Source organism: Xiphophorus maculatus, chromosome 14 (genome assembly GCF_002775205.1).
Source record: "Xiphophorus maculatus strain JP 163 A chromosome 14, X_maculatus-5.0-male, whole genome shotgun sequence".
NCBI classification, from domain to species: domain Eukaryota; kingdom Metazoa; phylum Chordata; class Actinopteri; order Cyprinodontiformes; family Poeciliidae; genus Xiphophorus; species Xiphophorus maculatus.
This window is the reverse complement of record NC_036456.1, coordinates 13,809,547-13,831,757: the sequence shown is the minus strand read 5'-3', so window position 1 is coordinate 13,831,757 and position 22,211 is coordinate 13,809,547. Positions and strand designations below refer to the sequence as shown.

The 22,211-nt window shown below is 38.1% G+C and overlaps 1 protein-coding gene across 2 annotated transcripts in view; it reads right to left on the bottom strand.

Annotated features, from left to right (window-relative positions):
- rbpms (RNA binding protein with multiple splicing) overlaps positions 1 to 13,343 on the bottom strand; it is a 46,830-nt gene extending 33,487 nt beyond the window's left edge. The window contains exon 1 of one of the 2 annotated variants that reach the window (XM_005813400.2): positions 12,872 to 13,343. In XM_005813400.2, coding sequence (XP_005813457.1) covers positions 12,872 to 12,934 — 63 coding nt within the window. In that variant the 5' untranslated portion in view covers positions 12,935 to 13,343. The remainder of the gene's footprint in view (positions 1 to 12,871) is intronic. The other variant, XM_023346182.1, reaches the window with a different exon arrangement.
- Between the last annotated feature and the right edge of the window lie 8,868 nt (positions 13,344 to 22,211).

The window sequence follows — 22,211 nt, the reverse complement described above, 5'->3', positions numbered from 1 at the left end:
GGCGTAGCAACTAGAATATATTTCTCCATTTCTAAGTGTTTTCATTACAATCTCCAATGAAATTTTGTGCTAACAAATTAGCCAGTCACCTGGCAGTCAAGGTTATGGCATTAAGGCATCCAGAAGTGGCAAAGATGACTTGTAGACATTCAAACTGAGATTTGGGATGATGAAGAAACTGGATTTAAGTGAATCTGAATGCAACAATTTGGATGTCAGTGTTTAAGAAACCTGGTCAACTGGGACAGACAATATTCCAAAAAAGAGAAAATATGCAGGGAGCAGCAGCTGTGTGGGTGAAAATGTTTTGCTAAAGTCACAGATCAGAGGAGAATAGGCTAATAGGTTCAATAAGATAGAAAGGCAACAGTAGCTCAAATAGCCTCTGGTTGAAGCAAAGATATCATCAGTATGTCACCTCTGAACACGTTGAACCTTGAAGAAGGTGGGCTGCAGCCAGAGTAGACCACAATGAGGCCAGCTATCATGAGCTAAAAACAGGAAACTGAGGCTGAAGTTCACAGAGGACCAAAACAGATTAAAAACTACATTGTCCAGTGTGCCTAAATTTCAAATGCAACATTCAGATGGTAGGATCAGAGTTCAATGTATGCAACATGAAAGCATGGATTCAGTAGTTGATCCAACAGTTTAGGCTGGAGGGGGCGGTGCAAACACTCTGCAACCTTTAGTACCAATTAAGTTGTTTTTTTTTTAATGCCACACCATAAAACAATAAAAAATTTAAACAGCATTTAGAACAACTTAACTTTCCACTTATTGATAACTAAAGTGTCAAGAAGCCAAGAAAACCCTTCAAAACTTGTTTTCAGGTCAAGGTTTCTCAGCAAGGAAACTTCATTTGATCATTTGATGAGCCAACATGAAGAAGATTCATTTCAACCATCAAACAACAGAAGTTATTAATGTGTCATTTCTATTCAGCTTGCACTGTAGGTTTTGTTGAATCTGCTACACCCTTTGTGTGAAAAGCCTCATTATAGTCTGCTGCACAGTGCAACTCCCTCGTATATTTGGTTTGACTGCGATGGATTGCTATTTTGACCGTTCTGTCTGCCTGTAATGAGTGACACGACCTTGTTGCAATGTGAGAAGATTGCGACACATTTCCGTCTCCATCCTTGAATGAAGGTATCGGACAAACAAATTAATAAAACTGGGATTTCGTCCAAACTAAATGGCTTTGGACACATCTTTTACCCCTAAAAATAGAAGCGACAACTTGACCATTTTTTTAAATAAGAAAAACATTTATTCTTTCTGAATTTATATATTTACATTTGAATGCCTATGTATTTTATAGCAGTTTAACTGAAGTAAAATTACTTGTTTCCATTGCCAAACATGACCAATAAAGCTGATTATGAGATAGTATGGGTGGGTTTCAGTTTTCAGTTTTATTATTTGTTTTATGTGGTTCCTGTAGTTTAGGCAAGTTTTCACAAGACCTTAGCGGTAGTTTTTCTGTTGTTTGCTATGTGCTGTGCAGCAAATCAGTAAAATCAGAGGTTTGTGGCCAAATTCTTAATTACAATTTTGCTAAGCTTTACCAATATCAATTTTAGATTAATTTTTAAGTTAAAAAATACAATCAAGATCATTCAAAAGTAGTTAATAAGCCATAATTTATATTTGACCAGAGGAAAGGTCACATAAAGCAGGGTTTAACTAATATTTCAAAAGAAGTCCAAAATATAAGTGTTTACATTTTAGGCTGTCCTTAGCATCTTATGTCCCCAAGAATGGTTAGCATTAAAAATGGTAAACATCAAACTTATTGTGAATTCTTACACAATTGTAGGTTTTACAATGACTATTAGATTTCAAAAATGTCCACAACCCTTTGAATCAAGCTGTTTAACATTCAGCCCTTCTGATTCTGAGTCTCATCACTAAAAATAGCTAATTTTAGGAGTTCTTCTTTCAGTAACAACTTTCACACTGAAGAGAATTTTTGTCAGCACAATCATGCAGTATTTAGCAATGATGCAGTCAATGATTTGAAAAATATCTTTTATTATTTTAACCTGCAAGACAAGGATCAGGGCTGAAAGACAGCTGGTTGTAGTCACCAGTCAATCTGTAGTCTGTTTCCCCTGAACTATTCCCTTTGTCAAAGAAGTCTTCAACAAACTGACATCTCGCTCCTGTTACGATTTTCCTGCAGAGCAATTTGCTGAAGTGTAGAACTAATGTTAGCATGTTCACGAGCTTTTAGGCCACAACATATTTCAGTGCAGCTCCAGTTATTAGTGAGCAGTTTAATAAACCTAGTGCTTTGCTTTCAGAGTTGTTAAATTTAATGACTTGTGTTGGATGAACTAATCTGTGCACAGTGCAGAGCAAGCAAATAGACAGAGATACATAGACAGAAATTTGCAGCAGCTAATACACTGTTTCACTGTGAACATTATTACTCACTTTATGATAGAAAACCCTAAGTCATTAGATGAAGAAAATAAACAGTCATGCATGCAAAAACAGGCTATAGCACTCTCTGTATTAACACCACGAATTAAGGTAATTAGCCAATATTTATCACAGTTCTTTGCAATATCTATATTACACACAACAATATTGCCATGCCTATAAATTTAAATATAAAGTGCAGTTCTAATAGACAGCACTGATTTTAAAAAATCCTTACATGTGTCTCTGGGCATCACCTTTCCAAATCTCACACTGACTTATGTTATAAAAAATGAAATAGACAAAATCCATTAAACTTTCAGATACACTGCTATCAAAGACTGCCCAGCTGTGTCATGCTACACGCCTCCCTCTGCCGTTGTCACGGCTCAGTGTTGGCATCACTCTTCATCATCCTCATAGCTTTGTTTCTTCATCTTCCACGTCAAAGGGCGCGAGAAGTGAGTGACTGCAGGCCCGAGAGGTGTCAAACAACCATAAATGGATGAGCCTGTCTGTCTGCTAATGATCAGGGTTCGTCGGGTCAAGTTTCAAATTCTGGGTCAGAGATCACAGGTTAGACTTGGGGTTGTTTTTGTAGGGCAAAAGGTTAACTGTGAGACTGAGTGCACCCCAGGCGTCACGCCTGAACTCAAAGTGGAGAATGCCTTCTGTTTTTTTCCCCGTCTTTCTAAGTCCTACAAATGCTTTTGACGAACAATTACGACTCAGTGAGACTCTGTAAATGTTCCAACAGGTTGACCTTTAAAAGACATTTAAAACAAATGACCTAGTAGGCTTGCACTCTGCTCTTCTTTTGCTTTATTCTTTCTGCCTCCACAAGAATTTTTCTTGTTTAGAATCTGACCTAGAAACAAAAAATCTGTTCTCTGAATTTCCACAAAACAGCTTCTTGGCATCATGTGAAAGGGGAAACATGCAATTTTTTTTTTCCACACATTGTCAGCCCCACATCGGTTTGACTCCTTCATTGTCGGCTTAAGAGCTCATCAAAATTACTCTGAAGCGACATGATCTCTTCTTCCTTTTTGACATGTAATGAGTCTCCTCGAATGGACTTAAAATTCCTAAGGGCTCATTAATTTGAACTAATCTCTGCTTCAGCGTTCGTCAGCCTCTCCTTTTGTTGCTGGTCGACCAAGTGAACACCTAAAATCGCTTATTGTGTTGTGGATGGATGAGTTGAGGGTAAGCGAGGACAAAAAAACAAAAAATAAACACAAAAAACAAACACCAGATCCTGAGTCATCAAAGTGGGTGAAAACAAGTCACCATTTGTCAAATCTTTATCATCATCCATCACAGTCTGTTAACCAGAGCTGTTAGTTTCTGACTTAGGCACGTTACACTGTTACTGATTCACTATCAGTACCAGAGGTTTGCTTGTGTTTTGATTTACATTTATTTGCAGAAATCGCAAGAGAGCCTTTAATTATAACTTATATATTAGTTTGTAATTTTTAATCATTCACCATATGCCATAACACTGCTAAAATAAACATGGTTATCTATGACCTAAAAATCGAGCTTTTTAATAGAACAGAAAAAGTAGGGTTAGAAAACACAGCCACCTGCAAAAAGCTAAAATATTTGAATACCTCACGAAAATTTCTATTCTTCTATTCTATTCTATTTTAATAGTTAAAATGCATAATATACCTAAACATGCATTAAAACACAGAGTGGAAAACCATTTTGCACTAACACAGGAGCTAATATCCATGGTCTTTCTTGCCTCTGTTCTTGAGAGTACAGATATTCACTGGAGAAGAAAATGATTGGCGCTCATGGATTGACTACTTCTCAAATGACAACCAATAGCGTGCCAGGTAGCACCTCGGTGCTTCAGCTTAGCAAGCTGCATTTTAGATATGCTTGATGAAAATATTCACAAATAGGCAGATATTATGCAAATATGAAGTTACTTTAAGCAGAAAACTCCACAAGTAGTGATTGCAATTTGGCAGGGGTCCACTGTATGTATTTGACTTTTCTGTAAGCAAAGAAAATGTGCACTATCCTTATTTCAGCCAGCTGGCCTACAGTGTGCACCGACACAGTGAGTAGCTTCATCTTCCATTCTATTAAACCAACCTGAAACCACAGGAATAGTATGACGGAAAATGTTAGTGTGTTTCTTTTTATTATTGGGCTATTTCAGACCAAGAAGAAAGAAGGTCATCATAAACTCAAATAGATCTGCTGACAAATCTAATTGAGCAGAAATTCATCTTTAAACAATTTTTTTTCTGTCAAACCCCCTAAATAAATAAGACTTAGAGCTGTATAGCTTTAAATTGAAATGCAACTATTACATTCAGAACTGAATGTAATAACTGATCAATGTTGAGAAATGCTTGAATTACTACATACCAGTTCTAGAAATATAAGATACAGAATCCATCTGTCTTTGATGCTCTTCAAAATGCTAAAGACAAGGAAACATGCAATACAAGTAAGTCAGATTCAAGGCCAAAAATGTTCACAAGAAAAAAATTGCTTGCCTAAACTTATCAAACTCTGCAATCAGAGTAATAACTATCATCTTCAAAACAGCAAGATGACGCAAATGCAATAAAAAGGCTCAAGCATTTTAAGGCTAACTACTAATATTTGCCAATAACTCTTAAGGTGCTGGAGCTAATGTAGGCTTTGGTTGGACTTCAAATTTAATACGCTGGCAAGATCATGTGATCAGAAAAAGAGGAGGGAGAGTTGTCGGTTATCGGAACGGCGTTTCCTTCCGGTTGGGGTCTCTCCTCAACTTCCACAAGAAAAAATCAGCCCCTGATCTCAGACATTTTTCACCCTACAGCCCGATAAAGGATATGGGGTACGTCCACTGGGACATAAATAGGGGCAAGCAGGATGGAAACGACGGGAGTAGATAGCTCGGCAAATTATAAACGGTGCCAGGGTGGAGCGAGGGAAAGTGGGAGGAAATGGCAAGAGAACAAGATAAAGGCAGAGAGAGGGGAGAAAAAGGGTGGGACAAAGGAAAGACAGGAGGGAAGGAAACAGAGGGCAAGGGAGATAAAAGCAGCAGCAGAGGATGGATGAATGGATGGAAGAAATTACATGAAATAGCGAGTCTGCGAAAGAGTAATGAACATAAAAAAGATCTCAATAGCAGGTGTGAAGACTGAGAGCATACACTCCATGCTGTGAGGCGGATAATTATAGCTCGTGAGTGAGTAATATTTAGTAAAGCTGACAGTATGACAAAGGACGGTAAAATGTCTCACACATCTAGGGAAAAAGTTCGCACTTCCTCCATCACAGGGCAGTTTCATCATATCATTAACTACAAAACAAGCTGAGATCTGACAGCCGAGGTCTTTTAGGGGAAGCAGCACCAAATATATATATATATATATATATATATATATATATATATATATATATATATATATATATATATATATATTAGTCTGAGAAGAAAAAGTGGGAGACAAGTAACAGTACTATAAATATATATGTACGTTTGTTTTATTCTCACATCTGTCCTGACGACTCTCTGCTTTCTTGTTGTCTTTTCAAATACCTCTTGTCAAAACTGCTGACAAATGGCTAAGATAAGATGACAATTCCCCTCAGGCTTTTATAAATAAACTCCATCCTCTCAGACTGTCAGACAGAGCAAGGTTTTATGGTTTCTGTATGGCAGTAAAGGTGGCTTGTTGATGTCTATATTACCCTCACCTCACTCAGGGTTTTATTCTACTTATTTATTTTTGTAATATTGTGCCTTTGTGTCTTCTTTGAATTGTCGCAGGCTCGATCTACTGTAGATCTTTTGTCTGGTCAGATTCTCCGTCCATTCGCACCCCATCACGCCAACCCCTCCCTCAGGTAACGTTTCATGTCACAGAGAGTTAACGTATCATCGTGCCCTTTTCATAGATACATGCACACACACACGGATCACACTCATCCCCAAAGCCCATGGAGCTTCTCCAGCAGCGAGACTCAGCCCGCCCCACAACCTAAGAACAAAAAAAAAAAAAGGTCACGCTTGCTGCCCACATGACCTGCTATGTTGAAGAGGATACCTGAAGCAGGCCAAGCACAACTCAATTACACCCCAGGGGGAGGCGCACCACGTTTGCTGAACTCGTTCGTGCCGTATTCCCTCTGACTATGAGAACATTCAACAGGTATTAAGGGGGTTCAAGGATCTTACTTAGTAGGACTTTTACATCCGTGATCTTTTCTGTCCAGAAACTGAAGCTTGGCACATCAACCCCATAATCGGGTTTCAACTTAAGCAGACATAAGACACAGAGAGGCGAACTGACAACAAAAAGGTGAAAGGTCAAGCTGACAGTTGACTGGCAGAGATCAGATGCACGTCATTTACCCCATTTGCCTTTTCCATCCTTCTCTGTTTCTCCACTGATTGTCAGAATACAGTGAAAGAGGCCAAGAAGAAGTCATAATGTCCTTTCTGTTCCAACAAGCCATCCAGAATTTAACGATGTTTAATGAAATCCAGTCAAACTCCTTAAATCAGCCAATCAGATACTGATTTCCAGGTATTCTTTTTAAGTTCATTCTCGTTTTGTGTTTTGTTAAATACAAAGTTTCTGCTTTGTATTTAACAAATACAAAGCATATTTCATATTTCAAACATATTTCAAACTTTTTTGAAATATGTAAAGCCACCGCTACCATAAAAAAAACATAATGCAGGTTCTTTGATATAGGGAGTAGTTAGGAAGTAGAACCAGCAGAAAATGAAGGAATTACAAGATTAACACCATTAATCTTTCATCAAAGCATATGAACCTAACTTTTATCTAATGTTTAATAAACTTAAAACAGACCAGAGCTCAGCAAGCTGTTCACTGAAGTATTACTTGATGAAAAAAGCTTTTACCAACATAAGTTGTAAAAAATATATATTTTTACCTGCTTATTTGGAAAAACTAGCATAAACGAAGGTCTTGTGTTACCTTTGCTAATTAGTAAGATATCAATTAAAGACAAAACCCCACAAAAATAATGTAAAAATGTGCTCCTAATTAGATAATGGCTTATATATCAATATACATAAGGCTTAAAAACATTACACCTTCAAAACTGCAAAAAATAAATAAATAAATAAAAAAGGATCAGGTCTGAACTGCTTTTAGACGTCGGTCAAAGTATAAAAAGTTTCCTTCCATTGTATAAAATTTTAACAAAGTGCTGCCACTCCCCCACATGCTGCTGCTACCTGGCAGTAAAGTGGTATTGATAAGAAGCAAAAGGAATAACACCTATTGAACATTTTTTAAAAACTACACCAGGTAAACAACAGGCTTCATAACATCACCACTTAGTTAAATAGTCTGACTAGTTAACAAGCCAAAATGAGTCTGTTGTTATTCCAGCTCTCTATTAAGAGAAAAACAACAAAAAAGAGATAATATCCTAAAAATCACACAATACTGTTAATGTACCTACAACTAGAGCTGCACCAATTTCCAGTTTTGCTTGAGATATGATTGGTTACCAATTTTCTGAATTATGAATTATAGTAAGACAAAGAAATCTGCTATAAGTACTTTTACTTTGACAAAAGGACGCTTAGTAGTGATAGAGAAAACTGGTTGATTCCAATTTCTTGCCCATGGATTGGTGCATTATAACTACAACTAGAAGTAATGTCACATTTTTTTAAGCTGAATTCGGTAGGTCAGTTTTCTGTAAATAAACAAAAAGGTATTCACGGTTGTTGGAAGTTTTTGCATTAACTGAAAACTGGGTATTGGAATTGATTTGAGGGTATTTTACCATTAGAGTATCATAAAGGCATCAGTCCCACCATTTAATATTATCTATGAATAGGTTTTTGGCTGCCAAGTGAATGACGTCTCCACTTTATTTACTTCAATTTCTCTGCTTGCCCTTTGTCTTTAAATGTCACCTTTCTGTTAACATTAAAGTGTGTTGAAGTCTCAGTGTGCATAAATATCGGTCCGCATTAAAATAAGCGAACATGCATGCCATATCTTTCTATCAAGCCCTTGTCATATCAGATTAATACAAGTCTCCTTTAGGGTCCAACCCAGATTTCTTGTCCAAAAAAGGTCTGGAAACCGGCCGCGGTCGAAACATATCTCTGACAGTTACAAGCATGTCACCTCAACTTCATCAGCAGCCGAGTGCTGCTAAACGTGAAAGCATCCAGAACACCTGATAATCGCGCTTATCGCAGCGGCTCTCCAGATTAGATGCTGCAGGGACTGGAACCCCCCACCCCCACGCCTCCTCCTCCATACCTCGCCAGCAGCCAGACCATGTTTGGTGAGCGCCGGTGCACGCAAGATAAACGTTAAGCATCGTCGACGGCATGCGAGGTTGAGCAACGAGCTCGCAGCAGTGCTTTGCTGGTGCGAATCAGTGATCCATTGAGGTGCAGGCTGTGCAAGAGCGGGGAGGGAGGGCGTGATGTTGTTCAGCATGTGAGAGTCACACCAGCCAGGCTGTTGAACTTTGCCTCTCATAAGGTTACAGTTTATAGTTGGGCAGTTAGGATTCAAGGAAAGGGAAATTTAAGAAATGATGCAGAGAAAGCCCAACTCACACTACTCTTTGCCTTAGTGTACAAACATCTACATCTGTCTGCACACTTGTGAACAAGTGAAAAAAAACAACGACTCAAACCTCTTTCCTTCCCCCCCGCAGCTCAAACAACACAAATCATTAGAGCAAAGACAAAGTGGGCCTGTCCAACCTTATGTTAATTCGTCCAAGTGAATGTAAGTCTCGGCCAGTCTGGATGAGATCCAAACATTTCTACAACATTAGATTCCTCTGGCCATTACTCTCCCCGTCTCTGTGTCTGCCTTTCACACAGACAGTTCTCGTCTGGTGGTGCAGCCCGTCGACAGCACGGAATTTCAATTTCGAAAGAGTCCAGATATTTATCAAACAAACGGGATGAGGCGGAAAAAAACAAATATTTTCACCAGAAATATTGCAATAAGGACTCTGTTATTCAGTCGGGAATATCTCATATTATATCAGAAAGCAAACTATCACAGGTCAAGGTCATAATATCTGATAGTATGCGGTCAAAATTTTAATTACAACTACAAAAAGCAGCTAAATTTCAAAAAATAATGTTTCAGCTCTAAGTCAAGCTATGAGATGCTAAAATGAGTATAGAAAGAGCTAATGAGCAGGAATCAAATATAGGTTTTAAACAGACTAAATGCACAAAATTCTGATGTAATTTAGTTTTAAGAGCTTTTTATCACTCTTGTTTTAATTTTATTTTCTAGAAACAAAAAAAACATCAAGTTTTGTCCATTTAGTCTGTTAAAGTTGGAGATAGACCAATTGACTGGTGGACAAATTAATCTGGTCTATTTCTATTACACTGGATACTCCTGAGACCTGAGAGTCAATCTACCTGCTGGAGATCCGAACTGGCCGATTTTTCTTGATCTGCTCTAATTGTCACTTCTTTTTTTTTTTTTTTACCTTATTCTTCAAATGCACTTAGACTACAACTCCCATCAATTTTGGTCAAAAATTGATGGGAAAGGTTTCTATAGATGTAAACATCATAACATCTATAAACATCAACAAACAGCAAGTTCTTTAACACACTTTTTCAAGTCTACTACAAACCAAAATAAGTTTAATGTTATAGGCTTTGATGTGCAAATGGGAAATTCTTGCTGCTCCTTCAATTTCTTTTAATTCGACATTATGACCTCTATCAAGGAAAATGAGGCATATTTTTATTGTTACACTGCTTTTATATGTTACAATTTTAAAAATCCAGATTAGTCAAAATCTAAATTTGGTATTGGTCAGAAAAAGCCTGATCGCTGCATCTTTATACAAAACTGACGATAAGATAGGTACATCTCTATGTTACACTTGACACTATACATTTCTTAATGGGCTTTGATTGATGAAGCTTTTCTACCACAGCGGTGGTGGGGTTTTTTTTCCAGTGCAAGAACAACACACACCCAAAAGAAATTTGAATTTTATGTCAAATTTAGACAAGGATATAACAAAACCTTTATTCTTGTCTATTACAACTACAAGTGTACCCTTTGTAAAAAAAAAAAATAAATAAAAATAAGTACCTCCCCATTCACAGTAGTTACACATAGTATAATCTTTGGTGTGTGGTTTTCTATAGCTAAGATTCAAATAGTTATAGGACCTGGTACCAGATCATTTGTCAAACAGGCCACAGGCACTGATTCCCATCTTTAAAAAAATACAGAATATATTCCCAAACATTATATTATATAAGAGTTCAAACTGAAAGAGAAAACTAATAAAATAAATAGACAGCAATTAACATAAGAATTAGCATTGGTACTGGCAATTAAAAAATACATAATTGGCAGATGTCCAATTAAATGGACAAGCTGTCAATATTTTCAGGACCAAACTGCCACTGACTCAAGGCAATAAGCTGTTTGCTTAAATACACACATTTGTTTGGTATATTTGAATTTGACTGTATTCGGGATAGAACTGAACTGACTATAATGTAATGGATTGTACTGGAAGGAATTGCATTGATTACAATTGAATTTGGACCAACTTGGATTGTGAATAATCAGCCTCGAATTGACCTGCTTGTCTTGTAAAGTGACATCAGTTGTAAGCTGGTGCTATACAAATAAACTAAGCAGAATTGAGTATGTTGCGAATTAAAAAATGGCTGTGACTTCAACTAGCAGAGACAGAACCGCGTTCCAGAAGATGATCTGTCAAACAGTCCAATTTATGAGGTCAGAAAGACTCAGACTGAACTTCTCAATTTCTTATCCTTTACCTCATCCGAGAAGTGCTACATAAACTCCCTGCATCTATAGAAACCTTTCCGAGCTCGGGACCAAATATGGCATTACATCAGTCCGGGCATGTTTGGCTATTCAGTTACAAAGTGACGAGCCTTAATCAGATTTACTCCGAGGGAAATATCTAACATAATCTGATACACCTTTCTTGCAAGCTCGAAAATAACAATCTATGTCCTTTGAATGGAGACACATCTGTGTCAAAGCAAAAACATACACAACAAACCCAATCAGAGATAGTGTTGAAACAGACTGCGCAGTGTCTACAGAAACTGGACCACCATCTTATCTTTATTAGAAAAGACTATCTCACATTTTTTCCTAACAAACCGTTCTGTTGTGCGTAGATGGAGGAGGTAACTGTAATGCAACAAAGAGTTATTGCCTGCATGTTGCAGCAGCAGTTGTTTGAACTTCAATGACTCCTCTGTGCTTCTCTGAACTCTGATTCACTTTGGCTCAGAATCTCTTTTATAGTTGTGTTTAGCGCTCCAAACTTCCTGTTTGGCTATTTATTTCCCCCCTTCTGTTATTGTTATTATTGTTACTATTGCAAAATGTTTACATAAACATTGTTTCAGTAATCTAGGGGTAAAAATGTGAGTCATTTGTTAAAACAAACACATATAAAAACATATAAAATAAGCACAGCTCTAAAGCGTTATGGAATTAAGTTAGTTTTTTTCATGTCTAAAACATTAAAAACCTAAAACCATCAGCAATAAGAGGTTTAAAATTGGTCAGTTTTTTTTACATTTTGCAGCCATACTAGCATGTCTCCACCTCAGAGGTGTTGTATTGATCCATTACAAAACAAATATAGACGAAGAAACACATCTAAAATAAATACACCTAAAGTTTTGAAGATTTTGGACTAAAAGATTTTTTTTAAGCATTTAATTTTCATCTCATTGTTAGCCTGATGTAAAAGCACTAATTACTAAATGCAGGAAGTGAGATTGCAAGATTATTTGTAAATGGTACAGGCAATGAGATATTCTCGCTAGAAACTCACAACGAGAAACGGTGGAATTTGTTTTTATTTTAAAATACTTAAAATACTTTTGCTTTCTTTAGAGTGGTCAAAAACAAAAAAGTTTTTTTTTCCTTTTTTTGCCGTCGATATAGAATAAAATAAACAAAATACGGGAGTTGAAAACTCATCATTACTATATATGGACAGTGACGTCATGAACTGAAGCAAAAACTTTGCAAGGACAGGTTGAGGTGTGGACACAGAGCAGAACATGGAAAAACTGCGTCTTTCAGTTCTTCTCTGCTAGTCACTTCTGGAGCTCATCTTTTTATTTGTGAAAATAAAGTCCCACCAAGCTTACACGTCTACTTTAACACCAAATAATCAGTTGTTTCTCTTTCTGTTTTCTGTAAAGAAAAGAAGAACAACGAAGGAAGACTACTCGCATCAGGAGGTCTGGTGAAACTTTTACGAGGTACAGAAACTCCGAGCGAAGTGAAGCATCTCAGGTTTTCGGGCAATCGGGCTAAAAAGTGGAAACTCCCAGCGGAGCAGCGCGAACCTGATTATTAAGCGTTAAAAAGCAGCAGCTGCTGAGCTCCAGGTACGCCGGCATACATACCTCCTCTTCGTGGTTGGTGAATTCACTCTGCTCGTTTTCCTTCTCTATTTTGTTGTTATTCATTCTGAGTCGGACTCTTTGTTGTTTTTTCCTCACTCGGAAGGGTCGTCTTCTTTTCTTGCGCCGCTTTGCTCGTCTTCTTCCTCCACAAATTAAATTAAAAAGCACCCTCCGACTGGACCCGAGCCTTTAGTTCTTCCCTTTAGTTCGGAGACATTAATGACTTCCCTCGTTTTATATTTAATCAAAGGAGCCAATAAAGGGGGTCAGCTGCGAGCGGCGGGTGTGACTCAGCTCTCGGATATTCCCTCAGCATTCCCTGGAAAGCTTCTCCGCAGGGCTCCTCTTGTTGCTGTTCCCCCCTAAAATGAAATACAGTTTAATGTTGAGCGGAGCGCGCCGCAGGCAAACTTCTCTCCCCATCCCACCGTCCGTCCCTCCGCGCGGAAGGAGGACGAGAGGGAGGGGTTTCTGGGTGGGGTAGAGGGCTGGAGGATGCGCCGCAGCGGCGTTTATGGCGATTTATCCACCGCTGGAAGAGCTACAGCGGCAGGGGGAGAAACTAAATCTGCCTCCATCACCTTTTGGACCAGCTGGATGTTATTTTAGTGACTGAAACATTCCTGAAATATTCTCCCAAGGCGCTGGCTTATGTGGTTATTTTGTTTTTGTTTTTTATTATGTGATTGCCTGTACAAGTTGTCGAGTCGAGGGGGGATGTGGACAAAAGGGCCGACAGATTCTTGCTTCTGTTGTCTCCTTGCGAGTGTTGCGAACTACTTTTGAACTTGAGATTTTCTCTCATGTTTCAGCCACAAGTCAAACTTCAGTGGATTTTACTGACGACCACTGCAATGGTTATGAAGTAGTGCAACACTGTGCACAACCCCGAAAGAGTTAAATTGACACCAATTGTGATAAGGACCAAATAGTGTTGATTTAACTCTGCAGAATTTGCTGTGTGAATAGGAAGAAAGTGGCAACATGTTTACAAAATATTTTGTACAAATAAAAATATGAAAAAAAACATCATAAATCAATACTTGTTCAAAAAGGTGATAGGATGTATTATTAAACGGACATAGTAAGAAACAATTAAAATATTATAGTCTTCTCTATTCAGTGGTATTAAGTAATATTTATCTTTTCACATTGATGGAATTCAGCACTATATAAGTAAACACCGATTTGAGTTGACTCATAAAATGGTATTGAAGCACACAAGTCTCAAAGTTTGACTGAAATAGTTATGGTGGCCTGGACTTTGCCCAAGATTCTCGGGTTTGACACGTGATCTAAACCACTCTGTTGCCAGAGGGCTGTGTGTTTATGAAGAAGCCCTATTAAGCCTCTCATATAAAAAGGAGAAGATCGAACTGATAAATTTATGATCTCCCCTTGGTTACCTTCAAAACTTTACTCACTCTCTGATTTCCTGTATCTAAGGAAAGTAAAGACCAATCAACATTTGGTCTTTACTTTCATTTTTGCAAGCACCTGGCATGCTGAGGTGAGTTACTCTTCATCACTGGAGACATCATAGTGTTGCGTTAGCTTTAGTAATGTTATTATTGGGCCACTGCTGCAGTATCTGAGATACAGTTGTGTCAAGCGGTTAGCTGTGTCACCTGTGTGGTATGCATGTCATGTGTGAGCGGTAGTGATCAAGACACACATTTTATTCATTTTAAATCAGTAGTAGTCTGTCTGCTGGTCAAAATAGGAAAGTACAGTATCAGAGTTGTTGTAAGGTGATGTCAGAGCCTCAAAGCATAATGACAAATACAAATACAACAGGGTGACAGCGATGTTAAGTTAAAGATAATGTTAAATTAACCAGATAAACTTTAGCATATTGTGGTTTCCCCCTAACGTACTCCAGTGATCCAAATAAAAACACATGTAAAATATATCAGAAAATACATAATAATACATTTATTTAGGGCTTTTTCCACATTTCAACATATTTGCCCAGAAGTATGAAGATGGCTGTATGACTAAAGGTTATTTTGACTATGACTTTTGCTGCTATGATCCTTGTCTGTTCAAGCAGGTTCATGCTAGGAGCTTGTAAGAGTTTCAACTTTACGTTCAGGAAATTGGAGTGCGCAAAACTGCAGTTTACTGATTCTTAGTTGTTTTTGTACTGTAGGCAAGACTTTCTCAAGAAAAGTAATCAAACTTTATGCAAACTCCACAATAGCCTGTTTAAAGAGTGACTTATTTTTTTACCACACCCCTAGTGTGGTGATTGTCTAACCTTTAACTAGGCTGCATGACAGCGTTCATCATAAATATGGCATCACGAGACAAGTTGTCACCCAGTAGCACATGTGCTACCTCAGCGTCTTTGAAATTCAGTATTCAGCATAATCCATCATCAGTAAAGAAGAAAACATCAGTAGACACAAACAACTGTCAGCCTAATTGTTTAATGCATTTCATGTGTGTATATCATCCCAAACCGCTAAATGGCGTCTCGTTTCTTGTCAGGCATTGCTAATCTCCTCTATTTCTTTTTAAATGTACTGCATGCATTTCAGGTTGGTCGTGCAAGCAAGACCTGGAGACCTGCGAGGTGTTTAGATGGCCTTACTCGTAGTAATCCCACCATGTGAGCTCACCTAAGTCTGTTTGATTTATGATTTCTGAGTGCAGAAGCAGCCAGGCTCTAGGAGCTGTGGAAGTGATGTCTCAACCCGCGGCAGAGATGAGAGAACACTGTAAAGTTTACAGGCGCCCCTGTTATTGTCTACACAGCAAAAGGCGCAAACAAAACAGCCTTTAACAGCAGCCATCAGGTGACAAGGCACCTTCAAACACTCCCCAATATCAAAACATTTATTTTGAGCAGCTGCCTCGCTCTGTATTCTGCAAGTTAAAGTTCGAGAGCTGACTGAAGTTCTTGACTATACGTTTAGGTGACATTTATTACACGGGACAGACGCTCGCTTCGTTTGACAGCCGGCACTGAAAAACAGAAAAAAAATCTGATTTTTTGGGTTGTTTTTTTTTTGCTGCACTTGCACCTCAAAAGGAACAAGGAAGGAGGAAAAAGTAGTCGCCGTGGATCAGTCTTGGATATTTCTCCTCTTTGCTCCTCCCCAATCATGTCTATATCAATTACACCTCATCTGAAGCATGCACAATGAAGAAGGGGCATGGCAGAGTCTTTTTATGCTGATGAGAGGCAGTTGGGGATGATGGGAAGGAGGGAGGCTGTCGGAGTCTTCGAAGCAGATAAAAATGGAAATCTTCCCCCGTTTGCCGTTCACCACCGCGTTATCAAAGCTTCCTGCTGGAGTCTGGGGAGCAACGCGGGGAGGAGAGGTGAGAGGGGGCTTGGGGGGGAGGAGAGAGTGGGGGAGATGTCCCAGCTGTGTTTGACAGGTCTCAGAGCTGAGCTGTGTGGTCTGATGCTCAGAGAGAGAGGGTGGTCCCCCCCAAGCCCCCGTAAAAACACACACACACAGGGAAAGGGGGCGGAGAAAGAGGAGCAGCTAGAAGAGAGTTTGGTCACGGTGTCCTGGGTAACATGTCAGCAAGCTTTGACGAGGCCCAGCCTTACATGAAGATATCTGTGCGTTATCTGCAGTAGCTGAGCAGAGCGCAGCGTCAGTCAGGGTGCTTTCTTATTTTAGACATGACAGGGAAACAAAGGAAACCATGCACATTTTCAAAATGTGTAGTACCGCTACAAAGTTTAAACCACCTCTAATTAAATTACACTGTCTTTTTCAGGAGTCAAACCTTCTTCAAATCTTTCAAAGTACCAAGTACTATAGTTTTATTTGCTTTTTATACATTGATTTGACACTCAAATTTAGAACTAATGACTGAGGTCATAAAATCAGTAGAATAGGAAATCTTCTTACAACACTAAGTTTTGCGTTATGTGGAGTTCCACCTCAGCAGACAAACTTGACCTGGCAACCCCAAGCTCAAAAAAAACAAACTGTTAGATTTGCTAACTGTTGTGCTCATTGACCAGATTAACTACTATTAGCTACATAAAATATGACAAGAATGTATTTCTCTGCAACACTTTTGCTAACACAAGTTGTACAGTACTGTATGTGCAACCAATTTCATGAGGTACAAATGGTCAGAAATGAACATGAGTAGTAAAACGTGAAAAATATCAATGTATTAAAGTGTGTGGAAGTCCTGCTGGATTTGGACGTTAGTGTTGGAGACTAATGTCTTACTTTCCAAAAGGCCAGTTAGAAATACATGAACAATTTCAGATTCTACAGATCAAGATACCTTTTGCTTTTGTACATGTATTGGAGTGTCTGTCAAGTATAGTTTAGTTTCAGGGCCCCATTTTTTTCAGTTAACTGTAAATAAATAGTTCAACAAGGACGCAGATATGGAAGATTGAGACACAAAACCGCATTTTCCAATACTATGATCTGAATCACTGACTCACAGCTAAAAGGCCAGCTTGATATGAGCACAGAAACAAGAATCTATCATGACACATTGCCAATGTATTGACCTGCGGTGGATCCCTGAGGTTGGACGCCTGCTGTTCTTAAAGTTCACTCAGTTGGCAGTCAGATGAATCAGAAATATCTGGTCTATGCGTTATTTTTTCTTTGTTACATGCCCAAGAGGCTTAGTACTGTTCTTTAAAGAACTAACCACATCATTTATGATCATAAAGGGAAAAAAACACATGGGAGTGGGAAACTTGTCCATCCAGAGGTCAGCTGTAAAACAGGCAGGTCTGGCTGAGAACATGACAGCAGCTCAGCTTTTGGCAGAGAAACACTCCTTACCCTTTAGAAGAAATGTGTGGTAAGTGTCTCTCATTGGTTTTTGAGCCAGGCCATTCCATTCCTTTGACTTACTAAATTTCAGTGTTCCTCTCTTTATGCCGTAGTGCCCTTTGATCTTCCCATAAGATCACTAATGAGCGACTTATGGTCAGATTGACCTGCTCTAATTGCCCTTTGGAGGTTTGGTATTTCAGCGGGGAGTTTTCACAGCCAAATCTTTGTATGACAAAAAAAGTAACGACAAACAATTGCTTAAAATATTTAAGTTGCACACCTCTATGTCTCTCTGTAGATGCAGGTCGTTTACATTCAATATAACAAGACTCTGCCAACAAGCCAGTGAATGCTTTTCAGGGCATTTGTGATATGATATCTTCATTTCACCCTCTTTTTTTACCTACAAAAAATTCTAATCTGCTAATTCAGCCTTTCTTTAAGATTCTTGTTCAGATCGTCCAAACTAGTGCATACAACATGGAAGTGAGGCCCACTGACAATTCCAATAAGCTCTGTATACATGCAAACCTGCAAGACTGTTGAAACAAAGGGAAAATAAAAGATGTCCAGTCTGCGGTTTTGCTATGACAGGAACAAAAGATGACAAGAGAAAAGGAAAAAAAGAAAGAGAGATGTAGATATCTCGAGGATTCAGACAGCTAAACCCTCCCTGCACCACTGTTTAAGGCTCACTGTGCTAAATTTAAAATTTTTTAAAAAGTCCCTAACCTACTGCAACCAAATTTGGACTACACGGTATTGTAGTTGTTAAGACTGATTCCTTACAGGAAGAAGAGTTTAAATTAAATGACTTAATGGAGTTTACATGCACATATTCTCTTCGGGTACACCCTGCCTTCCTACCACAGTCAAAGTACGTGCATGTTAGGTTAATTTGTCAAACAAATTGCCCTAAGGGGAAAACGTGTGCATGTCCACCTGTCCAGAGTTGGGTGAACACTGCGTTTCCCCCATTGACCTGTGGAGATGACAATGAATTATGAGTCGCTAGAACCAAACTTCATAAGTACAGTTGTACCTGACTAAAAGATACATATCCAAGCTCATGGTGCACATATTGATATTCAAACTTTAGGGGATCTGTATATCTGTGCTAATTTTTACTGCCTTTAATTAACCAAGATATTTCAGGGTGGATCAAAGTGATTTAAAATCCCCAGGCCATGCAACTGGTGTGACTTAAAACACAGGTTTAAAAAAATGCACTGCAGCAAACTAGACGCTCTAATGTAGCTAAAATATCTTCTTGTTAATGCTTTGTTAATGCTCTGTTCACTGCCATTCCCATCAGGTTTCTGCCAGAAAATTATTCCTCAAGAACAAGTCAACAACCAGAACTTTGGGTCCAGCTAGAAATATGGATTTAATTGTAGTGCCTAGAGATGTTAGTTGCAGAAGGCTAAAAAGAAATCTGCTGTTTTCAGGAAACCCTAATGCGTAACATTGCATCACCAATTCCACATGACTTCATCCTTGACGACACAAATTTGACAAACACCAAGTTAAAGTCATATAAAATTACAGTGCATATCCAGATACTCATATATGGAAAGAGCCACAGTGCTTTTGTTGTTCAGAAACACAAATAAGAGGCAACAGTTGAGCTGCCATTAGATTGTACATTAAGATTTTATGGTCTAGTGAACAGTGAGGGTTAAGCGGTGGCCAAAGGCATTGCTAAGCATGTCTCCGAGGCTTGAATTCCCAAACGTTGACACACACACCTATGCAAAGCAATATAACGTTCTTTCTGACTGCCTGAGAGTGGCCTTAAAACGTCTGAAAGCAGGTTAAAGGGAGGATATGTAAAGTTATATGTCCTCCCGTGTTGCACAGAGAAGCCAATAAAAGGTTAAAGTAAAACCAGTTCCCTGGAGTCTTTGTCCTTCTCAGCACCTTTAATGCTCACTGAATCATTTGCATTTGAAAGAACATGTTTGCTTTTTGCAGCTTAGTTTAGAAACATAGTTAGAAATGTTATATTAACCTTTACTTACAGCATCATAAATCTTCTATTGCTATTTTTCATCAGCTTTTGAATATCCTTTTGTTAAAATTAATTCCTTTATGGTATTACATCACATTATGATCATGTCACATTAAATTCATCATACTTTCCACATCATTTACAAGTCTTTCAATCTTCTGATGGCAGAAGATTAAATTTTTTGTTGTTGGGTTTGTTTGTTTTTTAGCAAATGCTGGGTCAGTTTAATTAGCTTCACTTATTTTATTAGTTATTTTTAAAATACTTTGAAAATGTGTTCTATTTTTGAATACAGCACTGCTGTTTGTTATATTCATTTTTATTTGTGTGTGTCACTAAAATTAATCAAGTTTTTTATTTATTTCTGCAATTTTATTAGTTTGGAAGTGACTGGCGCTAACTTGCAGATATGTCAGCAAGATAGCTTCCAATATAAAATTAAAAAAAATATATAAGTATCCTAGGAAAAATTATATGCTGTAGTAATAGTTGGGTAATAATAAAACTGAAAATAAGAGTAAAAAAACACAACATACTGTTCTAATATCATAATACTAAAAGAACACTATGTCTTTCTAATAGTCATGCACCAGCATTAACTGACTAACTTTTTAAAGCATTGTTCAGATAGAAAGAATATTATATTTTTGATGCAGGGATGTTTTGAAATAATATAATCAAAGATATGTTGACAGTAATAAAAAGAATAATTAATATGTATATCACTCTCACAACCTCTTCGTTTCCTTGATAATTAGGTGAAAATTTAAAATATCCCCTAATTATCGGTTTCAATGAAAGATTGCCATTATTTATTGAAATTACCTAAATATCACCTGTTATAGAATGTAGATATGGGATATGTCCATTTCTTTCATATAGTTTTTACATATGTTTGCAGCTTTTGAATTAACATGAATATTAAAAAGTGGCATCGCTCAGATTACACTGCGTCTAATTTTGCAACACGATTTCAAGTGAAAACTGCACATGTGAAACCGACAGTGGACTTGCAGAAAAAAATTTAGGAATCATTCCCTCTGGAAAATATGGAGAAGTTTTACCTTCAAAGTAGTAACTTTAGTTAAATCTTTTCCTGTAGAGCCATGCTGATTAAAAAGGTATAACATCCAGTGGATTCTGGGTTCCTGTTGTCATGTGATTAATTATTTCTGTGGGACTGCAATGGAAATCACTGTGGCCTATAGGTCACATTTCAGTTTTAAAAGGTGGAGTGGACCTGGATGTAAAGGTCAGCTGTCAGAAAGCCTTTATCCTCCCAAAGCAACTGGTGGCCTGTGAGCAGGACGGGCTGCAGAGGAGAGTGAGCTGCTCAAAGCGCCACAATGGTGCAACAAAGAGAAGAGAAAACGGTTTCTATGGTGAGACATTGTGGTTAAAATGCTAAAAGCTCCAAGTATATCATATCACCAACCGAGGAGCTGAAACCCATTGAACTTCTTACCCGTTTTGTGATGATGCAACCACAAACTTCCATGTATTTCATTTAGATTTTATGTTGGACACCAACACAAACCTGAAGTAGAAGAAAAGCAATGAACGTTTCTTAACTATTTTCTCAAATAATGATGCACAAAAAAATCGTAGTGGACCCCCTTCACTCTGGTACCTCTAAATAAAACTCATTGCTGTCGGCTGCCTTGAGAAGTCATGTGATTAGTAAATTAATTCCAGATGTGAATGATTTAATCTGAGTTTAAATGCAGCTTTGTTCTGTGAAGGACTCAGAGGTTTTTGAGAAAACATTTCTGAAAAAAAAGAAAACATCACGAAGACAAAGGAACACGGCTGACATGTTGGCGATAAGGTGTTTGAAACAGGATTGTGTTATAAGACAACATCGCAAGACAGGCAATCTAGCCAGAACAAAACCTGTATACTATAAAACTTAAGTCCTGTTAGCAGATCAAATACTTAAACATAAACCCAGGGCTAATAATGAACTGGTTTAACTCAAACCATCTGAGTTACAATTGCCTAGTCAAAGTCCAGACCTAAATCTAGTTAAAAATGTGGCAAGAAGTGGAAAGGCATGTTTACAGATGCTTTCAGATCAACCTGGCTGAGCTTGAGCTAGGATTTATTGATTAAGGAGCCTGAACGGAAATGCTTCACTCTTCAGATTTCCTTTCTTCCATCTTCCTTCCACTGTGCAATTATGCACAACCTCATGTAGGTCTATATGTTGGCTGTAATATGCCACTACTTAAAAAAAATGCTCAAGAGAGCTGAGCTCAATTGCGAGGCGCTGTATCTCTGCTTGTAAAAGGAAAATATTGATGTTATAAATCCTGACTGGCATAATATTTGTATGACCAACTTCTAAGTGATAAGTTCATGGAAAGAAAAGCAACAACAACCCTACCCCAACTCCCACACCCGGATGTAGAGGCGGCCTGCCTTTAAAAACCTGTTGAAAGTTGAAAGAAACCTGTAATTCAGTCTCATAACAATATAGCAACGCAGAGAAAGTAGGGTATAAATAGATCCTTCCAAATTTAGAGCAGCTTCTGAACTTCTTCTCAGATTC